At 49.4% G+C, this 16,572-nt stretch overlaps 5 protein-coding genes across 5 annotated transcripts; 4 read left to right on the plus strand and 1 right to left on the minus strand.

The window, feature by feature from the left end:
* Positions 1-538: 538 nt before the first annotated feature.
* On the plus strand, positions 539-987 carry ONS95_005633 (uncharacterized protein; the record flags this gene model as incomplete). Its single annotated transcript, XM_058499053.1, has 2 exons — positions 539-675; positions 732-987. The coding sequence occupies 2 exons, from the start codon at positions 539-541 to the stop codon at positions 985-987; spliced, it is 393 nt and encodes a 130-aa protein (XP_058351320.1).
* Positions 988-1,736: 749 nt separating this feature from the next.
* On the plus strand, positions 1,737-2,203 carry ONS95_005634 (uncharacterized protein; the record flags this gene model as incomplete). Its single annotated transcript, XM_058499054.1, has 2 exons — positions 1,737-1,891; positions 1,972-2,203. 2 exons carry the CDS (start codon positions 1,737-1,739, stop codon positions 2,201-2,203), a joined length of 387 nt encoding a protein of 128 aa, XP_058351321.1.
* A 1,411-nt stretch (positions 2,204-3,614) lies between these two features.
* ONS95_005635 (uncharacterized protein) lies at positions 3,615-4,785 on the plus strand (the record flags this gene model as incomplete). The annotated part of the gene is made up of 3 exons (XM_058499055.1): positions 3,615-3,781; positions 3,828-3,994; positions 4,043-4,785. 3 exons carry the CDS (start codon positions 3,615-3,617, stop codon positions 4,783-4,785), a joined length of 1,077 nt encoding a protein of 358 aa, XP_058351322.1.
* A 190-nt stretch (positions 4,786-4,975) lies between these two features.
* ONS95_005636 (uncharacterized protein) lies at positions 4,976-5,701 on the plus strand (the record flags this gene model as incomplete). Its single annotated transcript, XM_058499056.1, has 2 exons — positions 4,976-5,577; positions 5,632-5,701. The coding sequence occupies 2 exons, from the start codon at positions 4,976-4,978 to the stop codon at positions 5,699-5,701; spliced, it is 672 nt and encodes a 223-aa protein (XP_058351323.1).
* A 5,299-nt stretch (positions 5,702-11,000) lies between these two features.
* On the minus strand, positions 11,001-12,508 carry ONS95_005637 (uncharacterized protein; the record flags this gene model as incomplete). The annotated part of the gene is made up of 2 exons (XM_058499057.1): positions 11,001-11,560; positions 11,617-12,508. The coding sequence occupies 2 exons, from the start codon at positions 12,506-12,508 to the stop codon at positions 11,001-11,003; spliced, it is 1,452 nt and encodes a 483-aa protein (XP_058351324.1).
* Positions 12,509-16,572: the final 4,064 nt, after the last annotated feature.

The raw sequence follows: 16,572 nt of genomic DNA on the forward strand, positions 1-16,572 counted from the left end.
TTATAGTTTCCACGGTTGTGTCTTCACAGTCTGCGTGAACTTGGAGTTCTGCAATATCGTTGTTTGCATCTGCTCTTCTGTAGCAAGTGTCACAGATGACAGTGCAGATTTTCTTTGTCCCGAATTTATTCGTTATCCTTTCCATTCTTTCTTTGGTTATCTCCTCTCGCCTCATAATTTGAAAGCGCTGGAAGAAGTTCTCGTGGGTTCCGGACTAGGCTGTGTTTGCAGCTTGCAGTTGATCATATCTTAACGGATAATTACAGCACATAAGGAGAGGTAGGCAGCTATGCATGAAAAATGAGCATTGGCTCCGAGCACTTGCTTCTTCTTACCTGCATCTTCTTACATGCTTATCCTGAAGTGCAGCAATGAAAGCTGTTTCATTGTCTGATTTGTTTGCAAACGCAGCAAAGTTTGTACAGACACATTAAATACTGAACCCCATCCTCGCCTCTGCCTCCTTCCAATCTCATCCCCGATTCTCACACTTCACGCTGATACCAAATTTCGGAATCAGCAACTCCATTAATCCATCATGGATTCCAACGCCTACTCGAACGACCTGTTCACTAAGGATGCCGATTCTCTCATGAACCAGATGACTCGACTCTCTCTCCACCCAAGACTCTCTGCATACCCAAGCAAGGAAGATGATGCTGCCATGCGTGATCTGTAAGTCTTCCTTCGCCCACCCCGGCAATCCTACCCACACCCAAGAGCAATAAAAGTAATACCCCTCCTTTTTACCCAGCATTCACGCTCTCACAACCATCCAAGCCAGACCGCATCCGTGAAGTAGCCGGCGCCATCAACATTGAACAACGACTTGAAGCAAGTAAAGAAGAGTGGAAGAAGACGCAGAGATTGGGTGATGAGTTGAAGGGGAAGGAGGTTAGGGATTTATGGCAGGGGTGGATGGAGTTGTTGAAGTGGGAGATGTTGGTTAGTGAGGTAGAGGAGCGGTGTGGGTTGATTGCTATTTGAGTGGGGGCAGGAAATAGGGAAGGGAGGAAGTTGACAGGAAGAAGTTCGGTCCTGTAGGAAATTAGAATCAGAGGATATGATTCTTTAGAGCTGTTGAGGTATTCGTTGGGTTGGTTGGGTTACCTGGGCAGAAAAGGAAACTGTGTTTATCGCTGTACTTTTGGTAGAAGAATTTGGAATTGGGAAAAGATTGAACGTGTGTATCCCTCTTTAATAGCGCACTTTCGTGGTAATACTTCGTCTTGCGCATACTTAGAGGGGGTACTAGGGGCAATGTGAAGCGGATGAAGAGTATCACGTGGTGTTTACTTCGCCAGGTCTCTTGATTAAGAATATGCAATCAGTAGATTTAGAGGCAAATTTTCCTTTTGATAAAGAATTGCTGTTCTATTCAAGCCTATTTTGGTGAATCCATTGTCGAATTTGCCACTGAACGCAGTCACTTAGCACGCAGTCGTCTCTCGCTGCTGTGATGTCTGGCTACGGCGAGGCTGCCTGCGTACATAAGGGCGAGTGGCATCCGCACAATTTCAACCTCTACTACTCTCACGCTCGGCGCAAAATCACTATCATTCACTGCTATCGCACGTCACAGCCCACTGTTCTCTACCCTTCTCGCCCTTCTCGCCCTTGAGTTCTACTTAAGAAGACACAAGCGTGCCCCTTACCAACCTGGTTCACATCCTCTCAACAACCATAGTCTCGACGCACGATCACAAACACCTCAAACCGCCTCAACACCAGCCAAGATGGCTTCTACTAACCAAGCTGCAAACTCTGCTGACACTGCAGAGACAGTCTCATCTCCTGCTCGTGTCAATCCCTTCGAAGGAACCTACCCACCTCTTGATCCCAACAAGCCAGTCAAGAAGTTCACACCGGCTGAGATCGAATTGGCACTCCTGTAAGAGTTACCCTTCACCTTATCCGCCATTTTTCAAATGAATCCGACAGATGGCCAATGCTAACGCGCTTGCTTACCAGCGAGCTCACCCTCGAGGCTGCAAGCCAAGTGAGCAAAGTCCAGATGGAAGAGGCTACAACCGCTGCAGAGAGACGGGAGGTTCTAGACCAGCACTTCCTTGCTGTCGCCAAAGCACAATCTTCTGCTACCTCGAAGAAAGCTAGACAGATCGTGCAAGGCCAGTTCATGTTGTTGCGCTTGGAATCTGAGGTCGCGGAGTTGGAGGAGCAGTATTGGTACTCTAGACTCTGAGGGCTCTGATATCTTGTCTTCTTGCCGTATTGCCTTCTTGCCCTTGTCTGAGAGGTGGAAGGAGAGAGTTGGAGTGATTTAGATGGGGATGGATATTGTGCGGGCTATGCTCGCTGCTTGGTCCCTGAATATGTTCAATGGAACTCTTCTCCCTGCACATCTGTACTGTTATATTCTGATTCCTCGTGCCTACCCCCTTCGTGATCCAAAAAATCAAACTTGAATCGGAGTGAGCCCGATCTTTGGCAATACCACTTTCAATCTCATCTTCAGAGTCCCTCTTAGCTCGAGCACTGTATTTCGGAAGCTGCACTGCAGTAAGCCTATTATTTCAACGCGCCTTCACTTGGAAAACTTGGCCAAATTCACCACAAGCAGCAGATGCGATCGCGCACATCTACTTTTCGGATTCGGGATTTTCGCCACAAACGAGTGGAAAGAGAGTTTGTTAAAAATCCAGCCAGTTTTGCACATGACACATAAGTGTCGTTGGTGTCTGAACTCGACTCTTGACTTAATGTTGGAAACATAAGCTGAGATGAGGTAAGACAAAAAGCATTGCAAAGGGCAAGTTTCTTCCGGCGGTAGAGACTAACAAAGCACGTTAAGCTTCCCAAACTGGGTACTGAAGTGTCAAAGGAATTGCTCTTTGATCAAACCGACTCGTAGGAGACTCAAAATGAAGTCAATGAACATCGAAAAGGGACTTGTTGAGCACTGTATCATTGTAGAATTAATTGCTTTGGGGGATCTCGCTTACCACACGCCTAATTCCCCCGCATTCAAAACATCATACCCCGCCTTCTTGCTGACTTGGGGAACCTGGTTGTACTATTCCGAAAGAGAACTGGGCTCGACGAGTTCTTACTTCAAAGGTAAACATTAAATTACTCTTATTTTTGGCAGGTCTCTTTCTGGTACCTTTAAATTTCGGATCCTGTGCGTGAGATTTAAGTGGTCTTCTTTGAAGTGATATAGGGCTTCTCCCAGCTGTTGGGTCGATTGGCATAGGTTTCTTTAAGTCTCGCACCAAGTTGCACTTCTTGTTGGACCTTGTAGGACAGGGTGCCAGCAATCTCACATATAACTCGATAGGTTCCTCCCCGAGCCCTTCAACGACCCCTCATACCAATTTCCAAATCATTTGTTTACCAAAACCCTGCTATCATGGCATCAATAGAAGAACAATTCAACACTGCGATTGCAGAGAAAGACATTGCTCCGGCAGTTGTAGCCGCCAGCGATATAAAAGGGAAGTTGTGCAGCATTCGAAGACAGATCTGCAGGCTCACATTTGACAGGCTCGTTGAAGTATGCCAAGGCATTCGGACCTTGTTCTCTCAAAGAAAACGCCCCAGCCGAATCTCTCACCGAGGATGCGACATTTTGGATAGCTTCTTGCACAAAGTTGATGACTGCCATCGCAGCTTTGCAATGTGTTGAACGCGGCCAGTTCACGCTCGATGAAGACGTCACTCCCTTACTACCTGAGCTGAAGGATATTGATATCCTGAAAGGATTTGAAGAAGGAACAGATAAACCTATTTTGGTGAAAGCTGCGAAGGAAATCACTTTGAGGTAAGTCCCAGTCTCCATCATATACGATCGATCTAACATTTATCAGACAGCTGCTAACACATTCGTCGGGTATCGCTTACGATATTTTCGATCCAACTCTTACCCGATGGAGAGCATCTCGCGGCGAACAGCCATCTCTTGGTGCTGGTGATATGATTTACCGTGGGACTGTGCCGCTTTTGTTTGAGCCTGGGGAGTCATATGCATATTCTCGTGAGCTCAGTCTTCACTTACTATGATACCAGAACACTGACGTAAAAGCAGCTGGTCCAGACTGGGCAGGTGTAATGATCGAACGCACCAATGGCATGTCTCTCGGAAAATACATGCAGAAGTATATCTGGGAACCACTCGGCATTAAGAACATGACATTCCATCTTGAAGATCGACCGGACATGCTAAAACGCCGAGCTGGTACCGGTGAGCGAATGGGTGGCATCAATCCTATGTTTGGCTGTCCTGCCGATCCGTCAGCCAAGATTCAGCATGGCGTAGAGGGGGTCTCTTTCTGGTGGAGGGACGAAGGTGTTCCCGACGATTCTGGAGGGGCTGGAGCATTTGGCAGTATAGTTGACTACCAGAAGATTCTGCACAGCATCACAGCGGGAGATGGGAAACTACTTTCTAAGGAGATGAATGATGAGCTGTTCCGTCCGTGCTTGAGCGAGAGATCTCGGAAACAATTCATGGCGCTTTGCACCTTCAAGGAAATCAATGCTATACATGGTGCAACCCTACCTATGGGTACGCAACTTGACTATGCTCCAGGAGGTGCCATCTGCTTGGAGGACATAGAAAGTCGACGAAGGAGAGGAACGATGTACTGGACAGGTCTTCCGAACCTGTACTGGTTTGCAGATAGGGATGGTGGTATCAGTGGAATATATGGTACTCAAACTCTGGCTCCCGGAGATCCAAAAAGTGGAGAGATGTTCAAGCAATTTGAGATAGTAGCCATGTACAAGAAAGCAAAGGAAACTCGAGATGCTGGACAAAAGCTGTAACTCACAACAAGCTTGAAAGCCGAAATGCGAAATGGAATTCTCATGTTCAGACGGAAGCATTACATAATTGTTGGAAGAGTAGAAGTGTTTATTGTTGGAGTAGAATTATTTAATTTTTGATAGACCGAATGGGTGAAACTGTACTTCTTTGAATGTTGTAAGTGATGCTCATGTGAGGATTTTGGTGAGAATGAAACTTCGGTCTTGGCACCGGCTCATCCACCGACTGAGTGAAGCTCTCGGCGTTCAGACGCCACCATATAATACCAGCAGCACATACGATGTGAGGAGCATAAATATCGGGGTATGGCACTGCCAATCTGCCTCAAGAATTGATCGATCTGTCAAGAAGACCTGTCGCCACCGATCTGCAGCAGACAACACAATGCGCGTTCTACTACTCGGCGGGACTGGACGTCTGGGGCTTCGATGTACTCCAGCGCTCATTGCACATGGCCACATCCTCACCGTCTATGTGCGAAATCCTTCGAAGCTGCGCTCTCTGATTTCGATAGAGCTCCTTGATCGAATCAATGCTATCGTCGAAGGCGACGCGACGGATGTTGCGGCCTTGAAGAAGGCAATCATCGACCACAAAATCGAGGGCATTGTAGACGTAGCAGGTAATCAGGTGCTGCCATGGCATGAATATACGTTGTCAAAGATCGCGAAAGCTATTGCAGATGCAGCTGTTGAGGTGGGAAAGGAAAGGGGCAGGCCATTGAGGATATGGGTCACATCCGCCCTGGGCATAATGAAAATCCCGGGGAAAGACTGTCTGCTGGAAGATTAGTAAGGCGCAATTCCTTGGTATCAAATTCTCAGCTGACTTTTATTCTCTGACAGCGTCCCAAAATTGGCGATTGCCCAGCATGATGCTACACACGATGTGATCGAAGCAATTCCTACAGGATAACTGAAATGGTCGTTGCTTGCGGTATCAATAATGACTCCAAGAGACCCAAAGCAAGGTCTCTATCAGCCTCTCGAAGCACCACAACAGCATAACCTCCTTTCGCAGGCAACCACTCTGCCCGATTGGCAAGGCTCGTGGATAGAAGCGATCCCTTTTATCGGACCATTTATCTACTTCATCTACGTGGCATGTGGGCCTTATCTCGTGGAGTATGAAGCCATGGCCGATTTTCTAGCAGAGGACCTCGCTCTTGGCAGCGAGAAGTGGATTGGCAAGAAAGTCGCAGTGAAGACGAAGAGGGGTAAAGAGGATGATTGAGGAGAGATCTGAGCCATGTGGCTCGTTTGGGTGGGATCAGCATCTCAAGTGAGGTGGAAATAAGGTTATGTGATGATCACGACCATCCTTTCCTTGTTCGTGCCAGCGAAGTTCTCGCTGCCTTGTGGCCCACTACGAATACTGAATCGTTTCCTTTGTCGAGTATCGAATTGACGATGTTCTTATCCTGTTAACAGTTGCGTTATTTCCCTCGGTGTCAACATGACGAGCATGATTGGATGAGAAATTGAAGCCGTCACTGTGCCACATCAATTTCAAGTCCGGGTTAACTACCTGTCTGTTCGTAATTGCGTATGGACAACAACGAAAGTGTGGATAGTTCAATCGATACTTCTCTTCTAGGGTGAGGCAAGCTGTGTTATGAGGCTTGCCATATGGACGTGGAAATTGAAGTTTGTGCTCAAAGGTACTCGGCGACTGAATTTTCGAACGTTCTATGGAATTTGTGATCTAAGAAGTTCGACGAAATATTTAATTCCTTTTGAGTGACTTAGTAACGCCCGAGTGGGCTGCTGTGTGCCTGCGTACTGTCTTGGCAATGTCCTCAATATCATTTATGGGTTTCCTTTCCTGAATGAGCCTCTTGCTTTTACTACACAAGTACTTGTGAGCCTGGCCGCCGATATCGAGTCGGTTTTTCCAATTTCTTATGTCTTGCTTGTTGACCTATCATTTGGTCGCAGTATCTTCCAAGTCAACCATCAGATGGCAACCTGTTTACCGTAGAGTCGCATTTATTAGTAGTAGACTGCCTTACATAGTAGCGACAGCTAGCTAAAAAGGACAATAAACTGGAGTTACATATACCGTCAGATGGTATGCTCTTTGCAACTTTTCGAGGCCGGCTTTGAGTCCGTCTATTGCTTATGTCTCGAATTTAGCGTAGTACAATAGGGTCTGAAGCTGTTCTCTGAGAAAGGTCTTCTCCAGCGCAGCTTGAATGTGGTTCGATCACATGGGTATGGCCCGAGAAGTAGGTCTGCTGCAACATCCTGATCTCGCAGCCATCCTGATCTCGTAGCCATCCTGATCTCGCAACCATCCTGCCTATGGACACACCAAAAGTCGAGATGGTTTCTGTCAGCGCCAGGTAAGAACGTAAATCTTGGACTTGAAGTACTTCGTTTATCGGCATTCGGATGGCGAGAAGGTGATGAACAGGTCGGCCCTTTGCTCTCTTCTTATCCGCACCACTAAACTTTCCAGATCACACTTTCGTCAGTGTGCTTGGAAGCTGTACATCACTTCCCTGTCAGCATGCGCTCCATCTGCTAATGTATCAGTGCGGCGCTTCATTGAAGCTTCAGTTACTATTATAATTCACCCACTCGCCCATTTGTGGCCGCAAAAATCATGTATTGCGCAAATCACGGGTTTAACACCTCTCTTGACCTCTTGTATTGACCTCTCGGCACACTACGGGACCACTGTTGACATTTCCCAAAGCGGTAACCCGACTTTGAAAATACGATATGCACAATTCCTCGCATCTTGTATTTCAGCACACGACACAATATCGCACAAAGCGGCACGAGCTTGTGTGCATCCACTTCGAGAAAACATGATGACTCGACTCCATGATCACCTGATCGTCTGCGGAATAGCCGCAGCTTCCATCATATTTATTTTTGCTGCCGTACCTGCTTCCATATTGCTGCACCTCTGCAAGCTGCTGCACAATCAGACGAACCAACCAATGCCTTTGGTCTCCCCCTGCATGACCCGTCCAGTCACTCGACGAATCGGGCATTTCGCAGCCTCATGACCAACAATCTAAATCCTGGTCATAAAGCAGATTGGAAAACCCATAGCAGGTGTGCACGTCAATCTCCCGCACGCATTCTCTCGCATTCTTTCCGTATACGAACCTGTATCATACTGGTTACTGTCTAGCCTCGTGGCTTTTCCTTGTCTGACGTGGAGTGCGAAATTTCCAAATGCATCCTTGGTCGGTCAACAGCTGCAGCAGTGCAGCCTCGTTAATTAAAGAGCAGTGTCATTGCTCTACCTAGGAATGCACGAGAGAGTACCTGGCACTTCATCTATTTACCAGCTACCAAGAAGTCACAGCTTGGTAATTACCTTAACGGTGTCACGCTGCCGAGTACAAGAATGGGCACTCGGCTCGCGGCTGGTAGCAGGTAGGAGGCGTTGTGTCATTGATTACGAGTAACTGAGGCTGTTTGGCGGCGACCTTACAGCCGCGACCCAAGAAGCAATTTACATATTTCCACATTTGCACACTTCCAATTCACTAGGCTAGTTCTCGAGGTCTCGACCAAGCGGTTGGACTGAGTGGAAATGGGTGTTGAATACAGCTGAGAGGGAAAGTACATGCTGTACCTACCTGGTACTTAGAGAGTCTCCATGCAAGGAAGTGGACACTCTCCTGCAGTGTTGAATTCCTGAAGTGCTAAATGAGGCAAAACCTGTTTGGTTTGATTCTGACTTCTAAAATGACATGATCTTTCTCATTCTTGGTAAGCATGCTGGTGATCGTCTGATAGAACAGCTCTACAGGGTTTCTGGTTGCCGTTGCGCCATGGCATTGTGTACTTCAACAAAACATCTATCTCCCTTGTAGATTTCTGCCTCGTTCTCAGACGGAGACTGCTTTGGCGAGCGGATGTTCCGCTGCAGGCATCTAGGTACCGCATCTGACTACTGCCTTGATCAAAGTTTGCTTCCAAGTATCATCATGCACGGGAAAACTCTTCAAGAGTGGTGCAAGTCATCCAACAATTGTCTGACGATGGTCTGAGTACCGTAGGACCTATTCTTCCCATCTCGCAGCAAAGGACCACCAATCCCACTATCTCTTTCCCTTGAAGTATTCATCTAAATCATCAAATCATATCACGCACCACCCCTCCTTCCAGACTCTTCTTCTCAAGGGTCCTTAACCTCTTCCTTGCTCAGTAGTACCAAGTCAAGCACCACCCGATAACACATCAATTAAGCTCCGCAGCAGCAGGGCTCGCACACACAACCGTGCCTAGCCCATCCCGGCCTGCCGTCCGCCCCTGGTGTCCCATCATCTCATCATCTCATCATCTCATCATCTCATCATCCCAAGCTCCATCCATGATCCATTCCATGTTTCTTCAGCCCAGCCAGCCCATCGCATCTCCCCAAACCCCACCGCAATTCGCAATCAAAAGGGGTTTGAAACGTCTGTGCTCCACCTTGCCAAACCTCAAATTGGCAAAAAAGTTCAATTCATCACCTCGGAAAGTCAAAAGGCACAACCTGGACCCTTACTTACATACATAGCACTACTGTACTGTATAATCCCAGCAGTTACTGTAACAAGCGGCTCTTATTCCATAGGGTACCGTGCATCTTTACGGTGCACAACCATAAGATAACATAACATACCATAAGACGGAACACGATGTCTTGCTTGTCACACTACTGCTCCATACATCACTGTTGTGATCTGAAAATATGTAATGAGGTGATGTGCACCCCCCCCTGTCCACACCACGGTGATGAGTGACCGGGGCGCGTGTTTGATCGTCTGCCCGCTCTTGGCAGCCACGAAGGCAAGTGGGGTCCAGCGTTACATTTGGCATTCACACAGTCACACTGGCAGCAATCTGGCATCTGGCATCTGGCACCTGGCACCTGGCAAGGGGCCTGCCCTGCCCTGCCTGCCGCAGGGCTAAAAGTACAATCTAAAACGTTCTCCCAGTTTCCGCTTTGGGCGTAGCGGAGAGGAGTGGTTTTCATATGGACGGAAATTTTGGTCCCTCCCTGGTTCGAGAACTCCGAAGTTGGGCATTTTTGCTGTTTGGGGTTACGAGGTCAGGGTCAGATTGAAGGTACTGGGAGTGCGAGGTTTTGTTCGGACTGGGTGTCCTTGCACACATGTGTGTGACTGATATACATTCTCGATTTGAGAGGAGGCAAGAGGAAGCATGAAATGGAACCAAAGCAGCATCTCGAACTGGGTGTCTCTGTGCATGATGGCATATAAAGAGACGGAGCGGGATCATTGCACGTCAGGTTAAACGGCCATCACGAGAAATATGTTTTGATTTTGATTTCTCGGTTTCTTGTTTTGCCCCCCTGCCCTTCCAAATCCCAGCTGCAGGATGAAGGATGCCTCAGAGTCTTCACCAAGACCTCCACTCCTAGGTCACTCTATCCTCCACGAAAAATGACTTTTTCTTCCACATCTTTTCTCTGTCTTCCGTTCCCAGCCCGGTAAACCAAAGCATCAATCTTCCTCCCGCGGCAGAAATAAATTTTGTAATATATACAGAATACCAATCTTCCTTCCTTGGTCCTTATTTAGGCAATCTCATGCCAAAAGATTACCGAGGTGAGGGAGACTCCCGGAAGAGAAACATGGTATCCAGGCATCTAGCCCATCATCTAAACAAAAGGTGTGATATGATACAACGGGACCGGGCCCTCCACGAAGAAAGAAGATATGGTACAAATCGTACTGTGATGAAAGCCTGGAGTCCGGGCCTGCAGGTGTCTCCTAGATGAGCAAATAAGGAAAGGGCAGACGACGAACAACCTCAGAAGCAGAAGGCAGGATGTCAAGCCCGTCTCCCAAGTAAAGCCCGGCATTAAAAAAAATGCAAAATACAATGGGTATCTTATAAATCGCCAAGTGAAAAAGCTTTTCGAAATGACGCCACAACAGAAAGTTAGGTAAAGAGTTAATCTCGTCTCGGCTATCCAAGCCGGCTGAACTGTGAAAACATGCTGAAGGCACAAAAAGTCAAAATCTCATTTCGGTCGTACTGTCGTCTCGTTTCGTGTTCGCTCCTGGAGGCGCAATCCCAGATTGCTTATATCGTCTGACCGTCGGTCGGATCGGGGGATCCTCCAGAGAACTTGGCAGGGAGGGGAGATTGATGAGATGAGATGGGATGGGATGGGATGAGCTGGGCTGGGCTGGGATGGGGCGGGCCCAGTAGGAGAAACTCTGTCTGAAACGTCTCTAATCTCGCCCCTCATCTCGCTTGATAACGCTGGCCCTTCGAGAGATGGAACTCCCCCGCTCTTCGGGTGTTGAACGTCGTCCTTCGTGCCTCATCTCCGCCCCTGCCGAATACTGAGGGTCTCGTTGCATATGTTGTGCATGTTGTTGGTGGGAGTGTTGAGATTGCGATTGCGGTTGGCTTTGTTGTGGCTGCTCCAGCATCGACGACACCGGATGCGAGCCCCCTGACCGACGTCGCGGTTCAACCGAGCCCGCTGGCCCTCGCGTTTGTTGTGCCTGTGATTCGGAACCATGAGCCTGAGAATGTGGTGGTGAGGTCATATTCTGGCCGAAGCTGTTCTCATGACGATGGCGACTGAGTGGTCGTCCATAGGAGTCCAAGCCTCGTGCAGACAGGTCACTTCGTTGCCGCGAATGCCCACGATATCGGCTAGATGGAGTATTCGAGACTGACGAGCCCGAGAATGGAGGTGATGTATACTGCGGCTGGGAGGTAGGTGGGGGTGCCGCCTGTTGAGGTCCTGTAGCCTTCCGTTTCTTTGGGGACGAAGTATGATCTGCGCAAAACATTAAAACGCAGCCCTGGTGAAACAAAGGAACCATTAATGCTTGCCTGAAGGAGTCGAGGGCTGGTTGGTACCAGATGTGGTACCTGCTTGTGTTGTTGGCGGCTGCCAGTGGTGGAAATATATGGAGGGGGAGGACTGTTGCTCCTGTTGTTGAGCAGACTGTGTCTGCTGGAGAGGATGCTGCATGCTTTGACCAGCTGGAGGCTGTTGGACGAGCATTTCTCCCGTATTCAGCCTAGGCAAGTGAGACGTTTGAGGCGGCCTGGCAATAATCCCCTGTCCTTGGGTACTCTGGCGAGCTGGAGACATCTGATAGCTAGGCAAAAATCCAGCACTCTGTTGCGAGGTAGATGGTCCAATTGGTGTAGACGGTAGAGTCAATGGTGCCGGATGTTGTTGTGCTCCATATGGCTGAGATATAACACGAGAATCTCTGCGTTGAAGCTGTTCTGGAGAAGTTTGGGCTTGGGCTGGAAGAAGCTGCTGCTGCTGAAGTTGCTGCTGTTGCTGAAGATGATGTGCTTGTGCCATGTAGTGTTGTGCCCATTCCAAGCTGGCATTTGGAAGATTTCCTCCTCCCATTCCAGCAAATACCATAGGGATCATATATGGCGGAATTCCACCAGATAAAGATGTTCTTAGCATGTCTTGCTCAATTTTGCGCTGCTCCAGTCGAAGTGACTCTTGTCGTGTCTTTTCCTCTTCTTGCTTCCTCTTGTCTTCCTCGGCCTTAGCGTTTAGCCAATTTCTCATAGATTCCTCTGCACCTTGCCATTGCTGAGGTGGAGCTGGAAGCTGTCCCATAGGTTGACTCAAAGGAGGTGGTTGAGCAAGCGGTGGTTGCTGCTGTGGTTGCGGTTGTGGTTGCTGTTGTTGAGTTGGTGGTGGAAGTGTCATTGCCCCGGGAGGAGGCAATCCCCGGTGGGGTGTCGACATCCGTGATAATGATTGACTTTGCGGCAGAGGCGGTAGAGACTTGTTGGTGACGGGTATTGGAGGAAATGATGGTCCTGTCGAGGCCACCGTAGGTGAGAAACGAGATGTTGAAGGAGGGGTTGGCGGAGTATAGTCATGGAAAGACTTGTAGCCGTGATGTCCTGGCTGTTTGATAGTGAGCAACATCTCGAGAGAAGTATATGTAAACTAGAAGAACCAAAACATAAGGTAATGGGAGGTATGGATGACCTTAAAAGAGGAATAGAAGACTCGGAGCATTGGTGTGTTAGTGGGTAGGTGGGGACTAGACACTTTTATGTAGATCGAAGAGCACCCCCCACAATAGGTACAATCATCTCCAAGAAAGTACCGTGCGCCGTTAAGAACTTTAGTATGGTTACCTTGTCAGTGGAAAGAAGTCCAGACGAGACAAGGCTCGGAAATGGCAATCAGTCGCGAGGTTGTGTGGAGCTTAATCCACGAATCAAGGAAGGATGCCAGTGATACTTCTAGATCTGGTATTTCGACGGTTGGCTAACTGCAGGGACGATTTCTTTGTGGATGTGTCGAATGTAGACCGATGCTAAGGTTCTGCGGCTGTCGAATAGAAGAGCAGGATCGGCAGTATGTGACAAGAACTGGGCGAAGCACAGGAACGACGTTCCACTATCGGCCAGTGAACGGCAGGGCTGGTGGTAGAGGCTGCAAAACAGAACTGTTTCCAGGTCGATATGGGTACGGAAGAGCACCGTATGCCGAATGGGTAAGGGGAACAGGGGTAACCGACTGATATCACAAAACCTGACATGGAAGTCTGCACCCATACATGGATTCTTCCGAGGCAGCGATCGATGTGGCGGATAGATTTCGAGATCCGGTCGTCTATATCAGAAAGTTTGAAAGTAGCTGGAAGGCAAAGTGGAAACGGAAAAGTAAGTCTTTAACCCTCGAGCGACTGGGGAGGCCATGGAGAACAAAATAAAGTCCAGGCCGGCCAATCTCTGGAATGATTAAAGGCGGGTCCGACCCGAAATGCCAGTGGTGGCAATGATCACAGAGTGAGTAGTGCGTGATGGAAGATGCTGGTCTGCCGGTCTATCAGTGAGAGAAGGGGACGGACAGTGGATTAGATTGTGGATAGTGGGAATTGGTGAAGGAAACTAGACAAGGGCCTTGAGCCTGGTGCTGGGGCTGAACCATGATTCGACGATGTGGGTAAGTAGCTTTGTACCGTGGTGGCGTCTGGGGTCCAAAGAAGGTGAAGCTTCAGAGATGAGAGGTGGATGATGCTGACAATGTCGGAGAGCTGCGAGTGGTCAGCAAAGGGATTTGGGCCAGGAAGAGGGCTGGAAAGTGGCACTGGCACTCGCAATGGCTCCGAAAGTTCAAGAGCAGGGTAAAATAGAACAGTAGCCGCTGCTCGTATGCCTGTCAGTCGCTAAGTATGGACGGTAAGCCCCTCACCAGGCGCCGGCCGAGCTAAAGTAGAGTGAAAGTGACAAGTGCAAGACGAGCTTCTTTCGCGGCCATATCTGGTGGAGCATATACAGTACCTGGACCGGGGGCCACTTTGGTCCTCTCTCCTGATTATTGAGCTTTGTTGGCTGCGTTTTCTTCGGTGATATCCAGCCTCTTCCCAGACCTATGTAACAGGTACTCAGGCAGGTCAGGATCGATCAGGACCCATGGCTGAACCTTTACTGAGGCTGGCCCCTCCACAGTACACGTACTACAAGTACAGTCCGCAGCAGTGGAATCCCAGGGTGAGAGAAATAAAGGTTGCAGGGGTTCCTCAAGCTACAGCAGGGCATTGGGGCACTTTTCCCTGCTCCAAGAAGCTGGCAGCATGGAGGGTACTGAAGACCCTGGGAGGAGAAAACAGCTCGCAGAAGAGAAAGCCTGTAAAAGCCTTGAAAGGTGCATCTAAAGATGGAGTGTGGTCTCGAAAAGTGGTAGCGACTACCTAGGATCCTCGCAGGATGCCCGGTTCGGGCCTAGGGCGATCTAACGCACTGGAATCCTGAACCTGATCGCTTGACGGTTCGCAGGAAGCCGCCCTGTGGTTGTGCCCTGTGGTTGTGCCCAGTGCCCAGTGCCCAGTGCCCAAATCACCTCATCCCCCCCCCCCCCCCCCCCCCCCCAAAACAACGCTTCCCTCTCCTTCCCTAATCCCTACGAATAACGCCAGGGCCTTGAAACACACAAGATCTACCCCGCCCAGGCCACCGTCTTCATCGGGCACACTGCCGGCTCTGGCCCAATCAGCCACCGCGAGCCAGCATCCCACTATCCAGCGCCAGCCGACGAAGGAGAAACGTAAGCAATGCCTGCTCCGGTATGAAAGGACCTGATCGTCTCCAGTCAAATCAAATGCTGAATGCTAAATCATCGTGAAAATAAATCGTCACCACCGTGGCTGGTGGATGTGGGTAATGGGCACTGGGGCTCGGATGGTGAGGCAAGAGAGGGCAGTCCCTAGCCAGAGCCTGCAAATGAGGAATCCAACCTATTAACCTTCGTATCCATCCCGTCATAGGCAATTTATCTTTGTTCCTGGCTCGCTCAATGGGTCCAATCTTGCGAGATAAACCGGAGCAATGCAGCAGGGAAGAATGCAGCAATGTTGTTCAGCGTCGTGGCCTAAGGCGGGTCTCTGGCATGAGAAACAAAGGTAGGGCTGTAGGGGATTTTAACAAGAATATATCCCGGAGGCCGTGATTTTCCGCTCCAAAACAGGAAAGTCTCCCATTGATCTTCTTCTCTTCTCTGGTTTCCTGTCACCGACCGACTGCCCCAGGATGCTAGAAATGAAGTGAAAAAGAAACACTGCTTGTCACATCCTACCCGATCATTTCCGTCCTAAGGCAGGCTTCAACACCACTGGTTGCTTCGGAGAGCGTCCGCAGAGAAAAGAAGGAAACTTGCTACCTGCTACCTGCTGCCCTGTGTGCATGGTCCGACAGAAGGCCTTGTCTCACTGGTTGCCACAGCTTGTCTCGCTGTGTGGCTTGGTGTGGCGTGCGCTTGAAGAAGCGACCGCTTGACCGGACGTCCTGAAAGGGACAGACAGCAGACAGCTCCCTGCACTGCAGCTCGCCTGGGACGGAGACGGAGACGGAGACGGATGCCCCAAATTAGTGGAGGAACGATCCCCCTCATGTTGACATAATAATGTACTGTACATTACATTACAGTACAGTACAGTGCAGTTGGTAGAGTAGTGTAGTGTACGCAGGGAGCGGAGCAGGAGGGATATTATTTACTTGTGATCCCGAAATGTATGGGATGGGATGGGATGGGATGGGATGGGATGGGATGGCGTGGCATGGCATGGCAGGGCATAGTAGGCAAGGCAAGCAATATCTGTGCCGTACCGGACCAGGCCGCGTCGCTCCAGGAATTCGTGACCTTGGGACCGTCCCAGGGTTCATCGTTTCAACGTCTGCCAGTCGAGATGAAGGACCTCGTCATCTGCGAAAGCTGCCATGCCAGTGCTGCCACGCGAGACGGCTTGCAAACCTTCTTGATACTTTGAGATTGCAGCAATCAGCAGTTCAAGGTAGATCGAGGCGCCCGACCATTTCCGCACGGCTGGGCGCAGTGCAGGAATCGGTGTCGGAGATGGAAAGCTCACTCGTGCAAAACGCTACAGTAATGACATGTCGGGAAACCGAGGCACGACAAAGAAAGAAGAAAGACAGTAGTCTTTTTGTGAAACAGTGGTGCCAGCGGTGTAGCCTCAGTCTCGAGGAAGTATGTCCACCATCCTGAAATGGAAATCCAGCCTACACCGAGTGCCAGAATCCATAACATGGAACACAGCACACAGCTACAAGCGTCCCGAGACGGAACCATCCCATTGTGCAGGCAGCCTGCACGCTCAAACTGTTGACCCAGCACAGGGCTAGCAGCGGTCGTTGATAGCCGCTGGTAAGACCACAAACTTACTCATTCAGAAGTAAGGAGAACCATCCTGGTGGGACGAATGCTATCTTGCGAGAAGGCTATATCCTTCGTACTGTGGTGAGAGTTGACAACAACGTGGAAATAGAGGAGACCACAGA

Source organism: Cadophora gregata (genome assembly GCF_030347475.1).
Source record: "Cadophora gregata isolate MNR1 chromosome Unknown scaffold_16, whole genome shotgun sequence".
Lineage (NCBI taxonomy): Eukaryota > Fungi > Ascomycota > Leotiomycetes > Helotiales > Ploettnerulaceae > Cadophora > Cadophora gregata.